At 47.9% G+C, this 26,210-nt stretch overlaps 3 protein-coding genes across 3 annotated transcripts; 1 reads left to right on the top strand and 2 right to left on the bottom strand.

The window, feature by feature from the left end:
• Positions 1 to 1,067: 1,067 nt before the first annotated feature.
• On the top strand, positions 1,068 to 2,033 carry LOC142827216 (olfactory receptor 52P1-like). Its single transcript, XM_075921469.2, has one exon. The coding sequence runs from the start codon at positions 1,095 to 1,097 to the stop codon at positions 2,031 to 2,033; it is 939 nt and encodes a 312-aa protein (XP_075777584.2). The 5' UTR covers positions 1,068 to 1,094.
• A 7,656-nt stretch (positions 2,034 to 9,689) lies between these two features.
• Positions 9,690 to 10,643, bottom strand: LOC102463256 (olfactory receptor 51G2-like). The gene has a single exon (XM_006128826.3). The coding sequence runs from the start codon at positions 10,641 to 10,643 to the stop codon at positions 9,690 to 9,692; it is 954 nt and encodes a 317-aa protein (XP_006128888.2).
• An 11,379-nt stretch (positions 10,644 to 22,022) lies between these two features.
• Positions 22,023 to 22,994, bottom strand: LOC102463489 (olfactory receptor 52D1-like). Its single transcript, XM_006128827.4, has one exon. The coding sequence runs from the start codon at positions 22,992 to 22,994 to the stop codon at positions 22,023 to 22,025; it is 972 nt and encodes a 323-aa protein (XP_006128889.4).
• Positions 22,995 to 26,210: the final 3,216 nt, after the last annotated feature.

The raw sequence follows: 26,210 nt of genomic DNA, 5'->3' as shown, positions 1-26,210 counted from the left end.
AGTACTGGGTCCTGCCATGAGGGTGGGACTGGACTTGATGACCTCTCGAGGTCCCTTCCAGTCCTAGTATTCTATGATTCTATGAGTTCTTCAGTCTAATTAGGCATTGAGCAAAGGAAACATTATTTTTTTTAAATCTCCGTGGAAGTACCCATGTTTCAGTTTCACAGTGAGAACACAGTCTTGATCTACTATAGACCAGTTAGTGTTATATAGACTTGCCTTATATCCCCTCTTCTTCATCTCCTTTGTCACGTACCATCCCAGTCTTTTCAATCTCTTTTCATCGGAGTTCCCCCTGCCCTTGATCATTCCCTGAATTCTTCTAGTTCTACAATGTCCAGTGATAGAAGGGAGTCCAAGGTAGGGAGAAATTTTGTCTGGCTGATCTCATGGCCTTTTATTTTCTGTACGGTTCTTCATCCCTCTCCTCCTGGATCCAGATGTTTTGCTTAGCTGCTGTAGACACCTGCACTGTGACAGAGTTTCACAGAGCTGTGTGATGTAGAATAATAGACCCACACAATGCTAGAACTGGAAGGGACCTCGAGAGGTTATCAAGTGCAGTCCCCTGCCCTCATGGCAGGACCAAGCCCCATCTAGACCATCCCTGATAGATGTCTCTCAAATCTGCTCTTAAATATCTCCAGTGATGAAGATTCCAGGACCCCCCTTTGGAAATTTATTCCAGTGTTTAACCACCCTGACAGTTAGGAAGTTTTTCCTAATGTCCAACCTAAATCATGGCATCAAAGTCCTTGCCCTGATTCCTACTGTTAAGTGTTTGAGGAGTTCAAACTTTTCCCTCCGATGGGCAGACCCATTGCAGTTATTGACACTGATGTTCATATAATATCATGTGGCCCATCCACCTGGCTCAGAGGACATCCCTGGACTTGACTCTGACCTAAAGAATATGGTACCATCTGCAAAAGTTGCTACCTCCGTGCTCAGCCCCCTTTTTAGACTAGTAATTATTTGAAAATATTTATTGCGGTATTTGTTATGTTTGTAACATCTCCCCCCGCCCCTCGCTTCTCTCTCTTCCCAGGTACCTGGAGCTTTCTGAACCCATTCAATGCATCAACCACATCATGGCAGCTTTCAATCTCACCTCCTCTGATCCTTCAGCATTCATCCTAATGGGCATCCCTGGCCTGGAATTTGCCCACATCTGGATTGCCATCCCTTTCTCTGCATGCTACATTATCAGCCTATTGGGAAATTTCACAGTTCTGTTTGCTGTATGGAAAGAGCAGAGCCTGCACAAGCCGATGTACCTACTGCTCTGCATGCTGGCGCTCACAGACATCGGCATGTCTACCTCTGTCGTGCCTAAAGCATTGTTTATATTTTGGCTTAATTGGAAAGGTATTACTCTGGATGGCTGCCTCATCCAGCTGTTCTTCCTTCACATGGTTATTGTTATGCACTCAGGCATCCTCGTGACTATGGCCTTTGATCGCTATGTTGCCATATGTGACCCTCTGAGATATGCCACCTTCCTTACCAATGTACGGATAGCTCTTCTGGGGCTCGTGAGCTTGGTAAGAGCTGTTCTCATCATTCTGCCCCTGCCTCTGCTCCTGGGCAGGCTGCCGTTCTGTGCCAATCGCATGATCCCCCACACATACTGTGAGCACATAGCGGTGGCAAAGGTATCATGTGGGGACACCACGGTCAACAGAATGTATGGCTTGTTGACGGCGTTAGCAGTCAGCGGGTTAGACCTGACGCTTATTGCATTGTCCTACGGCCTGATCCTCAGGGCCATCCTCAGAATCTCCTCCAAGAAAGCCCACCAGAAAGCCCTCAACACCTGTACAGCCCACATCTGTGTGATGCTGATGTCTTACACTTCCTGCCTTTTCTCCTTCCTGACACAAAGGTTTGATCAGGGAATCCCTTCCCATGTTCACATCACCTTGGCCAACATCTATCTCCTTGTCCCCCCCATGCTCAACCCCATCATTTATGGAGTCAAAACCAAAGAGCTTCGAGTCAAAGTGGGCAAATACATCTGCAGAAGATGATCCCCTGTGCCCATTGCCTTTAAACATGTGTGAGAAGAGGAGGAAAGTATATCCTTATTAATGAATGGTGCTATGTTCCCGTTTGACTGAGCTTAGCACTGTGGATCATAGAATCATAGAACACTAGAACTGGAAGGGACCTTGAGAGGTCATCAAGTCCAGTCCCTTGCTCTCATGGCAGGATGTTCACAGTCTGAGAAGTTCCTCACACCTAACGACTTACCACTCCATGACCCAGCATTATTCCGTCTCCGATTTCCCTCTCTCTCACCATCACCTGTTCTCTTTCCACATTACCAAACAGTAGCCACCTCCAAACACCCTACCCGTTGGCCTTTCTCTGACTTCCCAACCTCCAGAAGATATGGCTGTTTCTTGACCGGTGGCTTTCCATTAGTCCACACTGAAGCTAGATTTTCAGATAACCAAAGACCAAGAAATGACAAGACTGTACTTCTTCATCATATCATCAATGATCCTGGAACAAAATTTGCCTGATTTTTCTATATGGAATCCTTCAGTAAGTCTGGAGGTTAAACCACAAGTTTCATTTGGAAAATGGTAATGAGGGCAAGCTGCTGCGGGAACCGATCCCACGACATCCCACGAGAGCTTTTTAGGTGAGTCTAGTGCAAGTGTGTTTCGCCAGAACTGGAATGCTTTGTGAAACGACAACATCCCTCTGGAGTCAAATATCTGATGACACAGTTGATTTTGCAGTTGCTTTTATCATTTCCAAACACACACTAGCCATTCCCATTGTCGAAGATGTCAGAAGTAGGCGTGGATATTTCTTACTGGAGTTTGTGAAACGGATGGAACAGAGATTCTCACCAAACACCCAGTGATTCAATCACTTGAAGTACTAAGTCCTTCTGCTGTGCGCAGCCCTTCAGGCCCCAGGTTTTGTCAACCTAACAACCTACCTTGATGAGAGGTCTGGCTCCCAGTGTGTAGTGTGCTCCTCCCAGCCCTGGAAACCTGTCTACACAGGCACTTTATGGTGCTAAAAATTGCTTTGTGTGGAGGACTAATCTTTCTCATCTATGAGTGAGAACGTTACAGTGCAGTAACTTGCCAGTGTAGACAACGCCCCCAAATTGGCTGATATCTCATTTTTGCTATTGTTCTGTGGAGACCTTGGATACTTGGAGCAGCTGTAGAGAGATTTTCTTATGGTTCACTAGCTTCATACTCAGAACTACCAAATAGATCAGTTTTGGGTAGAAGTTCTCCAACACATCTTGGATAGTGCTGGGGACAAAGACTTTCATGAACTTTGCCCATTTGCTCTTTCTTTGCTGTCGCTATGTTATTAGCATCACTGCGGTTGAAAGATCATTTTCTCAGATGAGCTTGCTTAAAACAAAACTGCCCATCAATTGCCAGAGGAGCCATTAGAAACCATTCTTGGGGGCGGGAGGGAGGGTGCAGATGCAATGGCACTAATTTTCTTGTGAACAGTTTGCACCAGGGAAAGAAATGAATGTGTAACCATCACCAGGTGGATTTGAACCTGCAACTTCTGGAGCTTACTGTAGGAAGCTCTCCAGCTTGGATGATAAAGCCAGCTGCCTCCCGACTTAGGCTGCAGAACTCTCTTGTTCTTAGCTGTCGGTGTAAGTGGTCTAATTGCCAGTACATGGGACAGTGAACCACACTAAGGCTACATCTACATTGCAAGGTTTTTGTGCAAAAATGGCCAACCTGCAGAACATCCACTCCTCCAATGCGCTTTTGTGTAAGTAAATCAGTAGTAAAATGGCAGAATAGAGGGCTTTTGCCGGTGTAGGTAAACCTCCTTTTATGAAGCATAACTTCCTTTTGCACTGCAGCTATTGCGCAAAAAGGCAAGTGTGGATTCTCCAGAGGTCAAAGCACAGATGCTCTGATGGCCATTCGTCCATGCAGTGTGGACACTTTCTTGTGCAAAAGCACATCACTTTTGTGATGCGCTTTGAGGTGTGGACACACTCTTGAGCAAGAAGATTTTGCACAAAAACTCTTGTGCAAAAGGCTTCTTGTGCAAGATGCCTGCAGTGTAGACATAGCCTAGGTGTGTGGGTTACAAATGCACTGGACTGGTCATTGCTGAGGTATGGCCAGAAAGCAGTCTACTTCTGAGGAACACAGTGAGGATGAAATTTTAGCTTTTGGAGACTGAGGGTGCGTCTAGACAGCACCCTTCTGTCGGAATAAGCTATGCAATTTGCGCTATGTGTAGACAGTGCCAAATTTCAAAATAAGACACTATTCCAACAAATCCCGTAACTCTCATGGAACGAGGGTTACAGGGACGCCAGAATAGTGCACCCGCTCTTTTGGGAAATAGCAGGCGCAGTTAAAGACGCGGCATTGCTAGTTCAGGATCGTGAAATAGTGCCACAGTCTAGATATACCCTACCAGTAACAAATTAATTCAAATCATGGCCATTGATTGCTATCATTGAATGCCATTAGAAATAAATACTATAATAATGGCATTGTTATTTTTGTACTTCATACATTTTGAGCTTCTTAGTTGCTATTTTAACACTGTCATTCTCTGTTTTGGTTTGAAACATCTACCAACTCTCGATCCGGATGCAAGTTCCAGCACTGTTGATTTGATTTTGAAGCTGACTGTCATCTCATAGCTCCAGTACTAATGTGGACAAACTCCTGCTGGGGTGTTCAATCATTGTCTTTAAATCAAATGTTCAAACTAGGTACATGACTAAAGATTTCATTTGTTACTGGATATATAGAGCTAGGGGTTAATAAAAAAATCCACTTGTTTCAAGAAATAGATTGGGCTACTTTTTGGTTGGTTTCTAAGGGAATTTGGGTTATTAACATTACAGAAATCGGGGAGTTCCTCTCTAAGCTAAGCTGGAGACAGATCAGCAGCCGGCAGAAGCCCCAGGGGTGGAGAAGCAGTCCACCCAGCAAAGCTGGGCCAGAGTCCAAGCAGCAGCAGTGAGGCAGGGCTGGGGAGCTGGAACCTTCGTCAGCACAGAGCAGCCACACCAGTGGGGATCCATGACGGAGCTACAGCAGGGAGCTGCTGGCCCAGAGCCATGGTAGTGGGATAGCGGTCATACCCCAGGTAACGTGGCAGCCGAGCGTGATGAGAAGCTGGGGAGAGCTGGATGGGCCTATGGGCAAAGGGCCCAGTACAAGGAGACATCCCCGGATAGGAGAGCCTTGAAGGCTGGTCTAGGGGGAGGGGCATGAACTCAATGGGAGGGTGGATGTGGGGAGACTGGTCCTGTCACCTACAGCCTGTGGGGTGTGGATGTGGGGACCCTTGCAGTGCAGTGTCTGACCCAGGGTACCACTGCACCACAGCCAGGGCGTGGGCAGGGGCAGTGGAACAGCCGCCCCCTGGAGCTCACACCCAGGGCAGATGGAGCATCCGTGACTCCCCACAAGTGCCCAGGCAGCTCTTATCATGGACCAGCAGCAGCAACTTTGCCCCTCAGGTGCCCCCTCCAAACCAGGCTGGAAACCAGAGCTGAGTTGGGCATGAACCTTGTGGGCAGCTCTAGGGAGCTGCAGACCCTCCGCCTTCCCTTAGTGGGCGGCCCAGGTGGTGGGGACATGGGCCTGCTTCTGGGGTCCAGCTTGGCTGGTGCGGGTTATTGGAAGGAAGAAGAAGGGCAGGGGCAGAGCCATGGAGTGGGTGGGGCTTTATGGCCTTCCCACTTGGAGGAAGAATCCATTGCCCCTGGGTCTGGACTGTCTGAGAAACAGACTGTGGCGTCCCCATGCCTATAGAGGGGGGTCCTTGTCCTTTCACCTTTTTCTTCCCTTCCCCCCTTCTTTTCTTACAGTTGCTGTTTAATAAATTAATTGTGGTTGGAACATAAAGCAGTAATGAGTGAGCCAGGGAAGCAGTCAGTGGGAAGAGAGAATCCTGGAGGGGGGGCACCTTTGCTCCTCTCTGACGGGACCCCGACGAGATTGGGGATCGAGCCCCTTAGGAATTGCAGACTTCAGGTTGCAAATGAGTCAATTTGGGGAGCATAGTTTGTGTGTGAGGTAAATGTCACATCACGGGCTAAACTTCAGGGGGTAGCCGAGTTAGTCTGTAACAGAATAAACTTAAAAAAACAACAAATGGTCTGGTAGCACTTTAACGACTAACAAAACATGTTGACGGTATCATGAGCTCTCGTGGGCACAGCCCCCTTCTTCAGATGACTAGAGTGTTGGATGTCCGTGACCAAAATAAATAAAGGAGATGGGAGGAGGTGGAAGAATAGACCTATTCTCACTTACAGACAACCCCTCAACCTGAAACAAATTTCTTCCGGTAGCCATGCTGCACAAGTACATCATAAACAACCAGGAACCCAGCCCTGCAAACAGCCGCGGTACCAACTCTGCCCACATATCTATACAAGTGAATTCATTACTGGAGCCAATCACATAAGCCACCAAATCAGAGACTCATTTAACTGCACATCCACTAATGTGATCTATGCCATCAAATGCCAGCAATGCCCCACTGCAATATATATTGGACAAACTGGACAGTCCCTACGGGAAAGAATTAATAGACACAAATCAGACATCTGTAAAGGGAACATACAGAAACCTTCAGGAGGTAGCCGAGTTCGTCTTTAGAGAACACTTTAATCTCCGTGGCTCATCCTGTGATCAATCATCCTTCACAGGTTCTAGTTCCACTTTAAGGCTGTCAATCTGCCAATATCCAATCATCTTGTGAGTAGGGGTACACATCGATGGTTATAGATGGTTTTTCTTTGATGCTGGGTCATCTAGTTTTCACCCACGCTCACCCCTCCTTCTTCGGTCATCTGGTTCTGAGCAATAACTTTTGTACCTTTATCTCGACACATTCATACTCCTTTCATGCATAAACAATCTTTTACAAAAACTTCTCGAGGAAGAGCATAAGATCAATATCTGCATTGGGCAAAGCAAAAAGACATTATGAATCAAACAATTAAGGCCTTAGCATCAACTTTCCTCTAGTCTCATTAACACAGACACAATACCCAAACTATTTTTTTACTCAAACCCATTCACTAAATTAACTAAACTTTAAGACAAAGAAATAAACATTTAACTAAAATAACTTAATTTAATAAAATATTAAATGTGTGTTAATATGTTACCTTACATCACTATATTATTGCTACATCATTAAATGACATTGCTATAAACCTAAAATACAAATATAAAAAGAATAAAACTTTCAGTCCCCACAGAACTACAGCTCATTCACAAGTTCCATTCTCACACCTATGGATTGAATAAAGATACCGGATGTCTGGGTCATTATCAACCTACCAAACAATGAAGATGACAATGGTTCTTTGTCTATGTAGAATATCTACTGAGGGGATTTCATGTGTGACTTCTTGCTGGCCAGATTGGCAGCGGAAGTGGTTTATGTGACTGGTTTGGGGCCTTATAGAAGAGAAACCCCCAGTCTTGGTCTATAAATAGCCCTAGTTCTAAGCAATTTGCCCATATTCATTCCTCACAGCAGTGCCTCCAGACCACCTGTTATATTACAGAAGGGCATAGTAAGGATTTAAAAATAAGTAACTATTAATAACAATTATTTCCAATGAAGAGCAAGGTAACAATAAAATACATTTTATCATAGAGACATCAGTAGCAAAGCCATATCGGAAGCTGAGTCAAATTTTGCGTCTTGATCAGGGATTTGACTTCTGAATGGATACAAAATAGAGTATAGACACCGCCAATGCTTTCAGAATACAGAATACGTTTTTAAAGTCAATGTGCTAATTAGTTTAAGAATTAATGCATGTGGTCTTTCTTCCTTACAACTGCTTCTTCCTTATATGTATTCCCCTGAACACCCCTAAATCCCCATCCAAAACAAGGTACTTAACTGATGAAAGATGAGATCTAAGGGCACAGGGCTGCAGTTTTGCAGACTGGGATATTCTGCCACTAGTTTTAGAGTGAACATCACAATTTTCCTTTTTGGGAAGCAGTGACAGTGATCAACAGTGGGGCTATACTGAGAATGCTTAATTAGGAAAAACTACAAAGTCAATCCCCAAAGCTGCTGGCTTAATCTTATAATAAAATTTACCAAGTCAGTAACAAAACATACGGAATTCCACACTGATTATCAAGAAGCCAAAATACAGTTCCCTTTAAGCATTCCAGACATTGGTTCCCAAAAAGACAACTACATCCATATAGTGAGAGTTATTCAAAATATTATTCACCATAAATAAAGATGTCCCAGTCCCAAGAAGTCAAATACATTGCCCAACAGGTCAATGAATATTTCAGATTTTAGCCAAATAGATGCATACAGACAATTCTTATTAACTAAACTAGAATTCATTTCAAAATAAAAGAGAGTTACTGCGGTTAAAAGACAAGTATACAAACAGATGTGAATCAGGTTCTTAGATCAGTTTCATTGATGAGATGGTGAGGCTGCTGATTTGTAGAAATCCTTCTGGACTTAATAGAAAAAGTAATAATCGAATAAGCGGTCCATCTCCAGTGTTTATTCAATTTCTTCCATAAGCGTTACACGGCTAATCCAGAATAGTCCTCTCTCATGAGACTTGAACTTTCTTTGACATAATTTAAGCACAACTGAAATGTTAAGAATCATGCCCCAAAGCCCCTTTAAAACTGAAGTTCATCTGATTTGCCTTGTGTCAGCAACTGATCAAAGCAGGAATTTCTTTGGAGAAGAATAGACAATGTACTTTGTGCTTGAAACTACATATTTTTTCCTGGGCATACACCGATAACTACTTGCATTGCTTAGCATAAGGCAATTAACAATTCAAATGGTTCATAGGTAGTTTACCACAAACTTCAAAGAGAAATAAAGACAATTAAAAATAGCAAGTTTCATCTAAAGGTTAATATAACCTTTTGATCACTGAACCAATAGAATACAGTAATGAAGCATTACAGACACGAATCGCAATATAGTATTTACAAAGTAATCAGATCTCATTAAATTTCTAATAAGATATAGGTAAATGCAGACAAATAAAATAATTACCTATGTCTGATTCTCCAACAATGCAGACTTATTTTTCAAGAATGCTAGTATGTTTACTATGGCTCCTTCAGCTATCTACAAGGAATGGCCCTATTTCCATTTCAATACATTCCTCATACACTCTTGAAAGTTGTATTTAGTTCAGTCAGCTGCCTGGATGCTTAACCCTTGCTGGTGCAGGGTCACAGCAACTCTTGGATGTCATGGGTATGGACGTTCACACATAAAGGCTACGTCTACATTGGTACCACTTTCCGGAAAAGGGATGCTAATGAGATGAGTCGGAATTGCAAATCTGCGGGGGATTTAAATATCCCCCGCGGCATTTGCATTTACATGGCTGCCGCTTTTTTCCGGCTTGGGGATAAGCCGGAGAAAAGCGCCAGTCTAGACGCGATTCTCCGGAAAATAAGCCCTTTTCCGGAGGATTTCTTATTCCTACTTTCTTCCGGCTTATTTTCTGGAGGATCGCGTCTAGACTGGCGCTTTTCTCCGGCTTATCCCCAAGCCGGAAAAAAGCGGCAGCCATGTAAATGCAAATTCCGACTCGTCTCATTAGCATCCCTTTTCCAGAAAGGGGTGCCAATGTAGACGTAGCCATACAGATTAGACAAACTTATTCAGTGCCCCCATCAGAGCCTCTTAGTGGAATAATTTTGAAAGATCTTCATGATCTGCTTACGAATCTCTTTGGTTTTTATGCTGTACACAATGGGGTTGAGCACAGGAGGGAGGAGAAGGTGGAGATAAGACAGAAGAATTTGACTCAGCGGAAGGGCATTTTTCGTGAACCTGTGGATCATAGACAAACTGAGCAGTGGGGTGTAGAACAGCAGTGTGACACAGATGTGGGAGATGCAGGTGTTCAGGGCCTTGAGACGCTCACGCCAGGATGTGAGACTCAGCACTGTGTTAAGGATCATGACGTAAGACAAGACAATGAGCACAGAGTCCAAGCCCAGAGTAGAAAGAACAATAAACAAGCCATAGTAGCTATTGGGCGTAGTGTCTGCGCAGGCCACCTTCATCACATCTGGATGCAAACAATAGGAATAGGAGAGAGGTTGAATCCTGTTGTATGGCAACCTCTTGAGAAGAATGGGGCATGGGATATGCAGGCCAATACCCCTGACTATTGTCAGCAACCCAATGTTTCCTATCCTGGCACTGGTTAAAATCGAAGCATATCTCAGGGGGTGGCGTATGGCAACAAAGCGGTCAAAGGCCATGGCGAGTAGTACAGAGGATTCCATGACGGAGAAAGTGTGAACAAAGAAAAGTTGGGCCAGGCAGAGATCAACGTCAATTTCTCTCATGTTAAACAGGAAGACGCTGAGTACCGTGGGCAAGGTGGAAGCAGATAAACCAAGGTCGGTGACACACAACATGGAAAGGAACAAGTACATGGGCTGATGGAGACTCTTCCGTGTCTTTATCACAAACAGAATGAGACCGTTTCCTAAAATTGCCACGAGGTACATGGAGCAGAACGGGATGGAGATCCAGGGGCCTGCAGCTTCCAGCCCGGGGATTCCTGCCAGGAGGAAAGTTGCATGACTGATGTTGGTTTCATTGCAGGTTGGCATGATGCCCTGGGGAGGTTCTGCTCAGTTTAATATACCACATTCCCTGCAATGAAAAAGTTGTAGCTGATACATTCATTAAAACCCCTTGTGGTTCTCACGGATCCCAGCTCAGTTATAAAACTCCATTACATCTGAAGAAGTGGGCTGTGCCCACAAAAGCTCATGATACCCTCTACCTGTTTTGTTAGTCTTTAAAGTGCTACCAGAATTTGTTGATTTTAAAGTTTATCTTGTACAGACAAACTCAGCTACCCCCTGAAGCTTTTAATAATATCCTGTTCTTCTATAGAGCTTTGCCTTCCTGTATCTCAGAGGCCTTTCAAAAAGACCCTACGTGCCAGTGAGTCCTATTCTACATGCCTTGACACTCATGGGGAGGAGGACATAGATTCCGATTTCACTAAGGGGAGGACAAAAGCACACAAAAGATAAGCAACGTGTACAAGGTCATGCAGGAGATCAGTGCTAGAAGTCAGGTCTGCTGGCTCTCAGCAGAGTGGCCCTTCACCAAACCACACACTCTCCCTGAGATGGAACTTGGCCTATGAAGATTTGTATGAACTCAAATCGCTAAACAGCCCATGAAAAGCAGAGAGGGCCTGAACCAAACTCTTCCATCAGAACACCCTGCACTCTGGAACGAGGATTCAGTCTGACTCCAGATCTCAACTCACCTTAAACACACTAGTGGTTTAGCTATTTTAGCATCCTGCAAGAGGAGAACAATTTTGTTCATTGTGAGTGGTCCATGGACTGAGAAGTGTCATGCAAATTGCTCAATGACCATTCACAGTGACTTGGCCAAACCCATAGAGGTACACTACGGCAGAACAGGGAACACAATCCAGCTGTACTATGCTTTAGCTATAAACACCAGCTTGCCCCTTCTGTGCTACATGGGGTGATGTCTGGAGGGGGATATGGCCAAAAGAAAAGGAGCTCTTGAAGAGCATGAACAACGGCCATCTATGATGTTAACTGTGGATGCATCACTTGCTCACCTAAACCCACCCCTGTACAGAGAGCTGCTCTGTAGCAGAGGCACAACTTTGAGTCCTCAACCTGCGATTTTGCCACATGCACGAGTTTACCGTGAAATTCCCTGTCCTCACTTCTGCACATGATTCTGAGGGACGTAAACTGGCCAAAGTGGCCCTGACCCAGGCAAACCCCTCAGTGAAATTCTGTTTTGTTGGAGCAAGGACAATGAGCTCAAATGTCCCACATAGGGTACCTGGCAGGCAGATGCTCTGAGAGGTGCTACACATCACACAGGTACCATGTCTTTGGAAGCCACGAGAGGCTCAGGTACAGCTTATCATTCTTTCAGTGTTTGCCTGGGTTAGAAACTACAGGCAGGTTATTCAGTAACGGGGGGAGGGATAACTCAGTGGTTTGAGCATTGGCCTGCTAAATCTACAATTGTGAGTTCAATCCTTGAGGGGGTCATTTAGGGATGTGGGAAAAATCTGTTGGGGATGGCACTTGGTCCAGCCATGAGACCAGGAGACTGGACTTGATGACCTCTCAAGATCCCTTCCAGCTCTATGAGATAGGTATATCTCCATAATTCTCTCCAGGGTTCCCTCCACCGTTTCCGGTCCAGCGAGTGACTGTCAGTGAAGTTGCCAGTTTTGACAAACCACAGTTCAGAAGTGGCACGGCCATTCCTAGCCTACTCCCATCTGCAGCCTTTGGCAAGTCAGCGGCACTCCCAGAGCAGTGCCACAAGAAGCTAAGGACACAAACTGGCTTTGTGTTTCCCACTCATGGAAAATCTGCCCCTCAGCCAGGTACAGTTTGAACCAACGAGCCCATGGTGATGAAGGGACCTGTTTTCCTAAAGGATTGGGGCCTTGATAAAATTGACAATGATGCGGAGAATAAAATGAGCCGCTCTCATTGTTCACAGATGAAACAGTTCAAGCTCCTGAAACTGCCTATTATTACGTAAGTGAAATCGATGGAATTTGAGCAGGGCACTTACCACAGCCGCTGGAAAGCAAAGAGTGGCCACCATATGCCCCTGAGCAAGCCGCGCTGGAACACTTTGGGCAGGGACATTCCCTGTGTCTGTCAGACAGGCTGTGGCAGTGTTTATATAGCCTGCGGAAAGCTCGTGAGGATCAGTGAGTCAACTGGGAATCCCTGTTGATCGCGCTGTTGCACGCTTTATCTCTGCCGGCACAAATGGGAAATGCCTGGTAGATAAATGGTCTGAACTATTCCTGCACTCACTCACTTACACTGGTGCAGTGTCTGGCATTAAGGGCTAATCCAATCGCTCAGTTGAATTGAGAGATGCAACAATCGTCCATTTCAGAGCTGCTGTACATGGGGTCACTGCAGTAAGACAGGGGCCGGCACTCGCTCTAGATCAGGATGGAACCTGAATTTTGTTCCCAAAGAGAATTTCACTCTTGTGAGAGGTGCTAGCTGACAGGCCAGGAGGTGTCTGTGCTCCAGTGAGTTGAAGTGCCACTTGACCTGTTACAGAGCCACACCGACGGTGTGCTATACGGTGCACGGGCAACTGGATTTGGAAACATTCCCTCTCCCCAAATGCTGTGGTGTATTCTGTAGCCACAGCAGCCATCCTCCTTGGAACTCCAAGTGCAAACTGTGCATCCATTCATTCCTCTGCATATTTCTTCAAACCCTGCTCCACCCATGAACTCTATATAACCCCATTTCCAGCCCAGCAAGCCTCTCTCCCCACAAATGCTCTTCCTCCCCACATAATCCCCTCCTCACCCTGTCAACCTTTTCCCATCCAAAAAGTGAGGTGGCAAAATTTGTAGATGAAACCGAACTGATCAAGATAGATCAGACCGAAGCAGACTGTGAAGCACTTCAAAAAGATCTCACCAAACTAAGTGACTGGGCAACAAAATGGCAAATGAAATTTAATGTTTATAAATGTAAAATAATGCACACTGGACAAAATAATCCCAACTATACATACAATATGATGGGGACTAATTTAGCTCCAACTACTCAAGAGTCATTGTGGATAGTTCTCTGAAAACATCTACTCACTGTGCAGCCACAGTGAAAAAAAGCAAATAGAATGTTAGGAATCATTAAAAAAGGGATAGAGAATGAGACAGAGAATATCTTACTGCCTTTATATAAAAACATGGTATGCCCACATCTTGAATACTGCATACAGAGTTGGTCACCTCATCTCAAAAAAGATATCTTGGCATTGGAAAAGGTTCAGAAAAGGGCAACTATAATGATTAGGGGTTAGGAGCGGGTCTGATATGAAGAGAGATTAAAAAGACTTGGATTTTTCATTTTATAAAAGAGGGGATTATGGGGGGATATGATAGAGGTCTATAAAATCATGTCTGGTGTAGAAAATGTGAATAAGGAAAAGTTATTTACTTATTCACACAATATAAGAACTAGGGGTCACCAAATGAAATCAATAGTCAGAAGGGGTACGTCTACACTACAGCGCTAGTTCGAACTAACTTAGTTCGAATTAGTTAATTCGAACTAAGCTAGTTCGAACTAACGCATCTAGAACTAAAAACTAGTTCGAACTAGCGTTTTGCTAGTTCGAACTAGTAAGTCCACATTGAGTGGACTCTGAACAGGGCTTAATGATGGCCGGAAGCAGTGCCGGCAGGGCATAAAAGGAGGACTTAGAGCATGGAGATGCTGTCTCAGGCTAGCCGAGGGCTGCGCTTAAAGGGTCCCGACCCCCACCCCGGACACACAGTTCTAAGGGGTGCCCCGCTTGCAAAGAAGTTCTGGCTTGGAGTGCCCTGAGTGCCCACACTGGGCACATCACACCACTCGGCCATCAGCCCGGCTGCACTTGCCGCAGGCTGCCATCTGGGGAGAGGGAGTAATTGGGGGGCTGCAGGAGAGCTTCCACCCCCAGAAGCCCGCAGAGCCAGCCCAGTCCTCCCCATCGGGGGCTCGTACCCCATTCCTCCCTCACCTCCTTCCACTTGCCCTTCCCTAGCCCCCCTTCTTATTGATGTACAAAATAAAGATAACGTTTCTTCCAACATTGACTCTGTCTTTATTGAACAAAACTGGGGGAGACTGGGAAAAGGAGGTGGGAGAGGGGAAGAGAAAGGCTGGGAGAGGGGAGGGCAACTAACATGATCAGGGGTTGGGAACAGGTCCCAGATGAAGAGAGGCTACAGAGACTGGGACTGTTCAGCTTAGAAAAGAGGAGACGGAGGGGGGACAGGATAGAGGTCTCTCAAAGCAGGGGTTGGGTGGAGAGGGTGCATTCAGAAAAGTTCTTCCTGAGTTCCCATAAAGAAGGACTAGAGGACACCAAAGGAAAGGAATGGGTAGCAGGCTTGAAACTAGTAAGAGAAAGTTGTTGTTGTGGTTGACAAAGCAAATAGTTAACCTGTGGAACTCCTTGCTGCAGGAGGCTGTGAAGGCTAGAACTAGAACAGAGTTGAAAGGGAAGTGAGATAAAGTGATGGAGGTTGGGTCCATGGAGTCCTATTAGCCAGAGGGTAGGAGTGGTATCCCTGCCCAAAGTTTGTGGAAGGCTGGAGAGGGATGGCACGAGACAAATGGCTTGGTCATTGTCTTCGGTCCATCCCCTCCAGGGTCCCTAGGGTTGGCCGCTGTTGGCAGACAGGCTACTGGGCTAGATGGACCTTTGGTCTGACCCAGTACGGCCATTGTAAGCTCAGGGCTCAGTGTCGGGGGTCTCAGTGGACCCCCTTGATTTTCATGCACACCTGGTCCTGGGTGGCCAGGCTGGCAGCTCTCCTGCCCTAGACGGCCACTTTCCTGTGCCTAGTGCGGAGATCGTGGACGAGGTCCACGATGTCCGCACTAGCCCAGGAAGGTGCCCGCCTCTTGCGGTCCAGGGCAAGCTCCTGGGAGCCGCCAGCCTGGTCCCGGCAAGAGGGAGTGGGCTGGGGGGCATCGGGTGGGTGGCTCTGTGCCGTGCCAGGTGCAGGGTCTGCTAGCTGGGTGCTGGCAGGCTTGCACCTGGCACGGGCACCGTAGCCAGCCCGTGCCCCTTTAAGGGGTCCGGGGCCGGGAGGGGGGCATAGAGTTTCCCTGGTGTTGGCCAGAGTGGCCACCAGGGAAACCTGGGGAGGGCTAGCCTCCCACTAGTTCGAACTAAAGGGCTACACAGCCCTTAGTTCAAACTAGCTAGTTCGAACTAGGCGTTAGTCCTCGTAAAATGAGGTTTACCTAGTTCGAACTAAGCGCTCCGCTAGTTCGATTCAAATTCGAACTAGCGGAGCGCTAGTGTAGCGCATAGGAAAGTTAGTTCGAACTAACGTCCGTTAGTTCGAACTAACTTTCTAGTGTAGACATACCCAAGGGTTCAATCAAATCAAAAGAAGTTTTCTTCACTCAGCATACATTCAATCTGTGGAACTCCTTGCCAGAGGATGTTTTGAAGACTAGGATTTTAACAGGGTTCAAAAAAGAGCTAGATAGATTCATGGAGATTAGGTCCATCAATGGCCATTAGCCAGGATGGGTAGGAATGGTGTCTCTCTGGAGGTTGGTGACAGGGGAGGGATCACATGAGGATTACCTGTTCTGATCCTTCTCTCTGATGCACCTGGCATTGGCCACTGTTGGGTGACAGGAAACTGGGCTAGATGGACGTTTGGTCACACTCAGTATGGCCATTCTTATGTTCACCCCTTCCGGCCCCAGGGCCTTCATCCTGCCCTCCCACCTCCACGGTTCTCTCCTGCAGCCCAGTGTCCTGCTTGGTCTCCATATTGTCATGCTCCCTTCTGCTCCCACTCCAGCCTCCAGTCCTCCTTCTCCTGGCCCCTTCCATCTCCTCCCCTTCCAATATCACCCTCTTCCCCCTGCCCCATCTTTCCCACAGAGCTCTATGGCCAGCTCCCCTCAACTTCCCTTCAGCCACATCCCCCAGCCCATTCCACACAATCAGCCAATCCCATATCATCTCCCTGGAAGAGAAAGGGGGCTGCTACCCCCCACACTGTCTCTCACAAACCATCCCCCCTCCGTGCCTCTAGCCCTGAGGTGATAAGGGGGCCTTTGTTATGTCCTGACACTCACAGGCCTTCACCTCCTCCATATCACCCACCCATAGACCCTCCAACATCACAGGGTCCTAGAGCCCAGTCAGCTGACAAGGAGCAGCCATGGGTGTCTAACTGGGTGTTTCTGTGCTGAGGAGCTTTGGTTAAGAGACTAGCAGACCCAGACTAGTTTTTGCTCAAGAGACTAGTACAGACCCAGACCCAGACTAGACCCAGACACCTTGTTTATTGAGGGATACTGTAGCAAATGTGCCCTATAATACTAATGTGTACGGCATTGTTCATCACTATGCTAGCCCTGTTCTTGCAACTGGGTGCTCTCCAGACCACAAGACTGGGTCTCCCTGGCTTGCTGCCATTCAGTGTCTGAGGAAGAAACCAGATCCCCTCTCTGTCCTGCCCGCTACACACTGAGGGTATGTCTATACTACAGCGCTAGTTCGAACTAACTTAGTTCGAATTAGTTAATTCGAACTAAGCTAATTCGAAGTAACGCGTCTAGAACTAAAAACTAGTTCGAATTAGCGTTTTGCTAATTCGAACTAGTAAGTCCACATTGAGTGGACTCTGAACAGGGCTTAAGGATGGCCAGAAGCAGTGCCGGCAGGGCATCAGAGAGGACTTAGAGCGTGGAGATGCTGTCTCAGGCTAGCCGAGGGCTGCGCTTAAAGGGTCCCGACCCCCACCCTGGACAGACTGTTCTCAGGGTTCCCCGCTTGCTTGTCTAACTCGATGAGGGACAGCAAAGCAGTCCTATCTTGGAGTGCCCGGAGTACCCACACTGGGCACATCACACCACTCGGCCATCAGCCCAGCTGCACTTGCCGCAGGCTGCCATCTGGGGAGAGGGGGCAATTGGGGGGCTGCAGGAGAGCTTCCACCCCCAGAAGCCCGCAGAGCCAGCCCAGTCCTCCCCATCGGGGGCTCGTACCCCATTCCTCCCTCACCTCTTTCCACTTACCCTTCCCTAGCCCCCCTTCTTATTGATGTACAAAATAAAGATAACGTTTCTTCCAACATTGACTCTGTCTTTATTGAACAAAACTGGGGGAGACTGGGAAAAGGAGGTGGGAGAGGGGAAGAGAAAGGCTGGGAGAGGGGAGGGCAACTAACATGATCAGGGGTTGGGAACAGGTCCCAGATGAAGAGAGGCTACAGAGACTGGGACTGTTCAGCTTAGAAAAGAGGGGACGGAGGGGGGACAGGATAGAGGTCTCTAAAAGCAGGGGTTAGGTGGAGAGGGTGCATTCAGAAAAGTTCTTCATGACTTCCCATAAAGAAGGACTAGAGGACACCAAAGGAAAGGAATGGGTAGCAGGCTTGAAACTAGTAAGAGAAAGTTGTTGTTCACAAAGCAACTAGTAAACCTGTGGAGCTCCTTGATGCAGGAGGCTGTGAAGGCTACAACTAGAACAGAGTTTAAAGGGAAGTGAGATCAAGTCATAGAGGTTGGGTCCATGGAGTAGTCTTAGCCAGGGGGTAGGAGTGGTGTCCCTGCCCAAAGTTTGTGGAAGGCTGGAGAGGGATGGCACGAGACAAATGGCTTGGTCACTGTCTTCGGTCCATCCCCTCCAGGGTCCCTAGGGTTGGCCGCTGTCGGCAGACAGGCTACTGGGCTAGATGGACCTTTGGTCTGACCCAGGACGGCCACTGTAAGCTCAGGGCTCAGGGTCGGAGGTCTCAGTGGACCCCCTTGATTTTCATGCACACCTGCTCCTGGGTGGCCAGGCTGGCAGCTCTCCTGCCCTAGACAGCCACTTTCCTGTGCCTAGTGCGGAGATCGTGGACGAAGTCCACGATGTCCGCACTAGCCCAGGCGGGTGCCCGCCTCTTGCCGCCAGCCTGGTCCCGGGAAGAGGGGGAGGGCTGGGGGGCATTGGGTGGCTGGCTCAAGCCTTGCCAGGTGCAGGGTCTGCTGGCTGGGTGCTGGCAGGCTTGCACCTGGCACGGGCACCGTAGCCAGCCCGTGCCCCTTTAAGGGGTCCGGGGCCGGGAGGGGGGCATAGAGTTTCCCTGGTGTTGGCCAGAGTGGCCACCAGGGAAACCTGGGGAGGGCTAGCCTCCCACTAGTTCGAATTAAGGGGCTACACAGTCTAGCTAGTTCGAACTAGGCTTAATCCTCGTAAAATGAGGTTTACCTAGTTCGAACTAAGCGCTCCGCTAGTTCGATTCAAATTCGAACTAGCGGAGCGCTAGTGTAGCGGCTATGAATGTTAGTTCGAATTAACGTCCGTTAGTTCGAACTAACATTGTAGTGTAGACATATCCTGAGGCAATTAACCCCCTTCACAACCTGAACCAAATCTGGGACACTGCATGGCATGACATATCTGTGGCCTATGCAGTGGAGGCTATGCCTGACTGATATCTGAGGGCTTACAAATGTCTCTATAAGTGTGGCCATGGGAAGAGGAACATGGGCTGACACAGGAGTGATTTGGCCTGTGGCAAAGTGGAAGTTGGTCCCTGTAAATGCTGGGCCGAGCAGGAGGTGCAGCTTGAGTTTTTTATGTTGATTCACAGACCCAGATCCCTGAACATGTCTATTTAATTCTGGGCACAGCCCAGCAGGCCCCATGGAAGCAGTGGGCTCTGAAGTAGGGGTAGATCATAGTCCTTTGGGTGTGTAGGGGAGTGGCTGCTCCTGAGTTTCCTCTCAAAATATTCTGCGAGGTGACATACGCAGGTGGGGTGTCTCTTTGGAGCTGCTGGGGTATCTCTCAGGGCCGTGTCCTGTTGCTTGTGAGTATGTCACGGCCTACCGCACAATGAGGCCTAGGCCCATCACTGGACACACTCCATGGAAACCCCAGTGGGAAACAAGCTTTGCCATATTTTCACCTGCTGCATTTGGCTAGGACTTCCCCTGCCGCCCTCCCTGCAGCTGTTACGTGCGGGTCTCGCCCTGCGTCACAGCCACCCCCGTTTCTCAGGGAAGCCGTCTCTCACGCTCAGCGCGCTGCTGATAATAGTTTGAAATTCCTTTTACAATACTGGGGGCAGGAAAGTACAAAATGGTGGTCTGGGTCTAGTCTGCTGCCCTGCTGTGCCCCTTGTTGCTCTTTTTCCCATGGTCTCCCCAGACTCCTGCTCTCACCCCCCAGTGTCTGGGGCCTGGGCTTTCCCCTTTACTCTACCCACCGGGGGAACATGGCCCTGCTGCATCATCTCCAGCAGCCTGGGGTTGACAGACAGAGCACTGGATTGACAAACGAGGCACCTCCCTTCACACATTCCTATGATTCACCTGGGCAGCACCCCATTGTTGGAGAATGCGAGCACCTGCCCAGGAGAAGCCTGAGAAATGTTTGTTGGGATCGATTTCAGCACCGGGACACAGATCCTGGCAATGGGCAGCATGAAGCATCGTTGGCTGAATGATGCTGATTTGATCCACTCTCACCTGTAAGCTGTGACAGGGACTGGGAATTGGGGAATTTATGGTGTCAACACACGTGTAAAACATGGGTAGTTGGGGTCTGTCTAGTCTGCAGGGTTTTGTTGACAAAAGTCCACTTTTGTCGACAAAACTATACCTGCGTCTACACTACTGCTGAGTTCTGTCAACATAACATAAACAGAGGTTTACCTCTATTTGGTTGTTCTAAGTGGGCAAACCTCTCCATGGCTTCTCCAAGTGCCAAGGTCTCCTCCAGACCATGACAAAAAGGAGATACCAGACAACCTGCATCCTCAAGGGCAAAGCACAGCAGAAAGACTGAGTACTGCATGTGATTCAATCACTCGTATGAGGGATGGTAATAGAGATTTAATTTGTTTCACTGACTCCAGCATGAAATCTCAGCATCTACTTTTGACACTTGGGCACGTGTGTATAGAGACACATCACCCTAAAAGCAACTCGAAAATTGTCTGTGTAGGCAGAGAGTTATTAGATTCAAAGGGGGTGGTGACACACAGCATTTTGGTTCTTAAAAGTGCACTGTCTTGCAAGTCTCACCAAAAAGCTCGAGTAGAACATCATCAATTCCTGCAGCAGCTTTTCTGCCTGAACACTTTCTACTTCAAACCATTAGTTTATCCTCCAGGCTTACTGAAGGATTCCATTTTGAAAAATCGGGCAAATTTTGTTCCAGGATCAATGGGGATATGATAAAGTTTTCCAGAATTAAAGTTCCTTTTTTTAAGAAAATAAAACAGCCATACTGGGTCAGACCAAAGGGCCATCTAGCTCAGTATCCTGTGTGCTGAAAGTGGCCAGTCCAAGATGCCTCAGAGGGAGTGAACAGAACAGGTAATCCTCATGTGATCCCTCTCCTGTCAATCATTTCCTGAAAAAACAGAGGCTAGGCACACCATTCCTACACATCCTAGCTAATAGCCATTGATGGACCTAACCTCCATGAATCTATCTAGCCCTTTTTTGAACCCTGTTAAAGTCCTAGTCTTCACCACAGCCTCTAGCAAGGAGTTCCATAGTTTGACTGTGTGGTGAGTGAAGAAAAACTTCCTCTTGTTTGTTTTAAACATACTGCCTATTAATCACATTTCGTGACTCCTAGTTCTTATATTGGGGGAACACGTAAATAACTTTTCCTTATTCACTTTTTCCACAACAATCATATCCCCCCTTAGTCTCCTCTTTTATAAGCTGAAAAGTCCAAGTCTTTTTAAGCTCTCTTCATGGCTGTGTCCACACTCAGCGGTTCTTTCGAAAAAAGTAGCCTTTTTTCGAAAGAACTTCCCTGCATCCAGACTCAAGCCGCGTTCTTTCGAAATTATTTCGAAAGAACGCGGCTTTTCTTTCGATGGCGGTAAACCTCGTTTCATGAGGAAAGTTCTTCTTTCGAAGGAAGGCGTTCTTCAATGTAAAGAGGCTGTCTTCGAAAGAGAGCATCCAGACTCGCTGGGTGCTCTCTTTCGAAAAAGCGGATTTCCGCTATCGAAAGATCCGCCTGCAGTCTAGATGCGCTCTTTCGAAAGAGCCTCTTTCGAAAGATGCTTTCGAAAGAGGCTCTTTCGAAAGAAGCCTGCAGTCTAGACACACCCCATATGGGATATATTTCAAACCCGTAATCATTGTTGTTGCCTTGGTTCTCTGAAAATGCAGCTTCAATTAGGACTCATGGAAAGTCACTTTCTGTCCAGAAACTGCAATATTTTCCAGTGGCCTTGAAGTCACAGACATGCTAAGTCCCAGGGTGTGTTGAGGAGAGGGCTTATGGGTAATGCTATTGATCAGAAAGAGACAACTGAGCAATCGAGTCTCACAGTGCTAAGACCTTGACTGTGAGGAACATCTGAGACTAAGAATGTCTCCCATGTTGAGCTGAAGCTAAATTGGGGAGAGCACAATTGTTTAATGAGGAGGTCTCCTTTCGCCATCTTGTTATGCAGGTTTAGGGTCGTTGGCTCCAGGTAAGCACCTTCTGCAGACGTATTTACTCACTTTGGTGCGCAGTTCTTTGGTTTTGACCCCATAGATGATGGGGTTGAACATGGAAGGGACAAGGAGATAGACATTGGCGATAGTGACGTGTGCTTGGGAAGGGATGCTCTGGCCGAACCTTTGTGTCAGAGAGGAGAAAAGGCAGGAAGAGTAAGACACCAGAATCACACAGATGTGGGCTGTGCAGGTGTTGAGGGCTTTCTGGTGGGCTGTCTTGGAGGAGACTTTGAGGATAGCTCTGATGATCAGTCCATAGGACAGAGCAATGAGTGTCAGATCTAACCCAGAGACTGATAATATCATTCCCAATCCATACGTCCGACTGACTGTGATGTCCCCACAGGAAATCTTTGCCACAGACATGTGCTCGCAGTATGTGTGGCGGATAATGTGGTTGGCACAGAACGGCAGGCTGCTCAGGCGCAGAGGCATGGGCAAAACCAAGAGAACAGCTCTTACTAAACCCACTAGCCCTAGCTTAGCTATGCGTGCATTGGTGAGGATGGTGGCATATCTCAGAGGGTTGCATATGGCAACGTAGCGATCAAAGGCCATAGTGCTGAGAACGGCTGATTGCATCACAATAACCATGTGCAGGAAGAACATCTGGGTGAGGCAGCCTCCCACAGTAATGTCTTTCAGATTGAACCACAATATACACAGGGCTTTCGGCACAACAGAGGAAGACATGCCGATGTCGGTGAGTGCCAGCATGCAGAGCAGCAGGTACATCGGCGTGTGCAGGCTCTGCTCTTTGCCTACCACAAACAGAATCAGGAAATTTCCCAGCAGGCTGATAATGTAGCATACACAGAAGGGGATGGCAATCCAGATGTGGGCTGCTTCCAGGCCAGGGATGCCCATTAGGATGAATACAGAAGGGTCAGAAGAGGTGAGGTTGAAATTAGACATGAGGTGGCCGATGTGTGGATTGGACTCCTCCAGGTACCTGAGAAGGGAGATACACATAGCGCGGTGGTGACACATTTCATAGGAAATGGTGCCGTTGATATTTTCTAGCTATTACCAGTCTACAAAAGGGGATGAGCACGAAGGTGGCGACGTTGGCAGGAGTCTCCCGGTTCTTTAGCTCAGAGTCAGAAGTCCTCAGAGGGAGCTGAGCAAGCCAGGGGAGTGGGCAGCAAATGGTAGAGGAACCACAGAGTCGATCACTATAACACAAGTGCCCATTGGAGGAAAACAATCAAACTCCTCAAACACCCAGCAAGGTTCTAATTGAACTGTATGAACTCAGAGAGGGACCTGGGTGTCATGGCGCACGGCTGTGGGAAACCCTGAGCACGGTGCTTGTATGGCCAGGAACTGCACAAAACATTGGGGACCTAGACGGGGGGTTGATGGGGACCCTACAGAAAACACAACATCACAAGATATGTCAGTCAATGCTTCACCCTCCTCTGGACATCCCTGTGTAGTGTTGGGCACCCTACCCACCCAGTGTAGTGCAGAGAATGACCAAAGGCCTAGGGAACGCTCCAGTGGAGAGGGGTTGGAAAGACGTGGGATTGTTACCTTGCAAAGGGGATGGAAAAGAGGAGACATGAGACAATCTCTAGCCTTGCCACGTAGTGATACCTCCCACCCACAGCACCAAAACCAGGTGTCAGACCCGACAGTAACAGCCCACAGAAATATCTCCTCAGACAACATTACACTCAGTGTCTGCCGGCACTGGGGAAATGGGGAGATCAGCCTGATCTGCCTGTCTGATTGGCAGCTCAGCCTGTGCAGGGGAGGAGAGAGGGACAGGCCCAGGGGGAGGGAGAGAGGACATGGGGACCTCAAAGAGACAAAGGACTTTCCTTCAAAGGACACAAAGCTTTACCGTATCGCAGCCCATTCTAAACCCAGACAGACCTTCCCCAGGCTGCTCCTCTGTGTTGGGAATTGCAGACGTGGCGACAAAGCTGTAGTGGGGTTGCTCAAGGGAGGAGGGAGGGTCTGGGTAGGGGAAGGTGTCAGGGATATTCTGCTGCCGTGTGCTCTGTGATACAGCACTGCCCAAGACACCACATGCCCCAGGAGGGCTCGTGTCACCTCTTTGGACCGTGAATGGGTCAGGCTGCTCATGCCCAGTTCAGTGGTGCTCAACTCTTTTCATTGGAGACCCCTGGAGCTGGGAACATTTTTGTTCAGAAAAAAAAAAGCCAGTCTCCCTATCCCTGCTGCATGTGCACCAGGCTGAGAAAAGAAAATACCAGTGGGCCAGTATCAAAGTGCTGCGACCCCCCAGGAAGACAGCTGCTACCCCCATGGGGTTGTGCACCGCTGCCCTAGTTCACTCGATTTCAGGATCCCACCCCACTGTGATCTGGATACTGCATGTGCCCCTCTGCTCCACCCTTTTCATTCCTGGACCTACCCCAGAAAGATCTCTACAAGCATCTGATTTCCTCTGAGCCAGGCATGTGCTGTTACTTTTACAGTCTCTTGGTGCGTCTCGTCCTCTCCATGCCCAGAGATGCAGAGAAGGGGCAGGGCAGATCCCGCTCCTCTAACACAAAAAAATGTTAGCATGACTGTTTTGAAATTCTAAGCTGGTGAGTTTGAGGTTTCTGGAACCCTCCTGTCATTTCTTCTGTGCTCCCCACAAGCTCACACAGAGTTAGAGTCCCCAAGGTGACTCCAGTTGAAGTCTGGATTTTTATTTAAGTCTCTACACGTGAATTTAGGGGGAACTCATGGTCTTGTTGGGGGTTTTACCACTGATCTCATTGGGACCGGAATCCTCCGTAGTGGTTGGCTTTTGGATCCCAGCTGCAGAAAGCTCTAATCTGCAGGATGCTGAAAGCGTCAGAAAGACCCCCCCCAGTTTCTCTGGCACTCGGAGGGAGCCAGGATTCCAAACCTCCAGAGACCAGATTGTGCTCTCAGGGGGGCCAGAGTCAATCTGCAGTGACCCACTGTGGGCAGAAGTGGGGAGCAGAGTCTGGCCAGCGTGTGGCCCATGCTTGTTGTGAACCCTCCGGTCACACAGACACCCAGCGCAGAGACTTCGGCTGCGCTCCCTAGCAGGACAGTGACGTGTCTGAACTGGAGAACCCGAGTGAGCCAAAGAATTTTCCATGTGCACCAGAAAAGGGAAGCCACCGAGACAGAGAGAAGGACACAGTCAGAGACAAGGAACTGATCTGAAACACAAATCTTTCTCTAAATGATTTCTAATAATTTTTTACCTCCAGTTTTCCCAGGTAAATCGACTGGTATTTCTGACAATGCTGAACAGCTCAAGTCTTTGTGCTAGTGAATTCCTCTCCTGATTGTTCTTGCCTTAAACACTGGAAATCTTCCTCAGGCCTAAGCTCTAACCTTATTGCAGAAACAGGCCACTCACTGAAATCCTGCTCAGCAGAAGGAGGAAATCTTCCAGCATGACAGGGAGACCGAGCCCTGAGCACCAGTGTAGGAATCTCACACGTCTGACTCTCTGTGTGCTGCAGAGAGACCTTTATAGTTCAGTGCATTCCTTGAGGAAACTCATGTTGTCCTGGACACCCGGACAATTCCCTGGGCCCCGTGAGCAAGGGAAGAGCAGAAAGTAGAACCAGGCACATTCAGCCTCTCCTGCGAGGGAGGAAACGATTAGTCAACATCAGGTTCTCAGACCGTCAGGGGAAACTCCTTCGTCTGGCAGACTGTCTAGAGGGATCTGGAACTCCTGTAACCCCAGAGATAAAAGCAAGAGCCAAGGCTGAGATGTGCTCCCGTGTGTATCAGCATTTCTGGGCTGCTGTCCATCCCCCTTGAGAGGGAGCGTCCCCTCCTCCTCTTCTGGCTGAGGAGCCTGGCACTGAATCCCTGGGACTTAGTTTGCAGAAGTGAAGAGTGAGGGGGGATTTGATAGCAGCCTTCCACTATCTTAGAGGAGGTTCCAAAGAGGCTGGAGAGAGGCTGTTCTCAGTGGTGACAGACGGCAGAACAAAGAGCAGTGCTCTCAAGTTGCAGTGGGGGAGGTCCAGGTTGGATATTAGTAAAATTATTCCCCTAAGAGGGTGGTGAAGCACTGGGATGGGTTACCTAGTCAGGTGGTGCAATCCCCATTCCTTGAGGTTTTTAAGTCTCGGCTTGACAAAGCCCTGGCTGGGATGATTGAGTTGGGATTGGTCC

The sequence above is a fragment of the Pelodiscus sinensis genome, chromosome 1 (genome assembly GCF_052426305.1).
Source record: "Pelodiscus sinensis isolate ZL-2025 chromosome 1, ASM5242630v1, whole genome shotgun sequence".
NCBI lineage: Eukaryota > Metazoa > Chordata > Testudines > Trionychidae > Pelodiscus > Pelodiscus sinensis.
The sequence above is the reverse complement of the archived record's forward strand: the minus strand, read 5'-3'. Positions and strand labels throughout refer to the sequence as shown.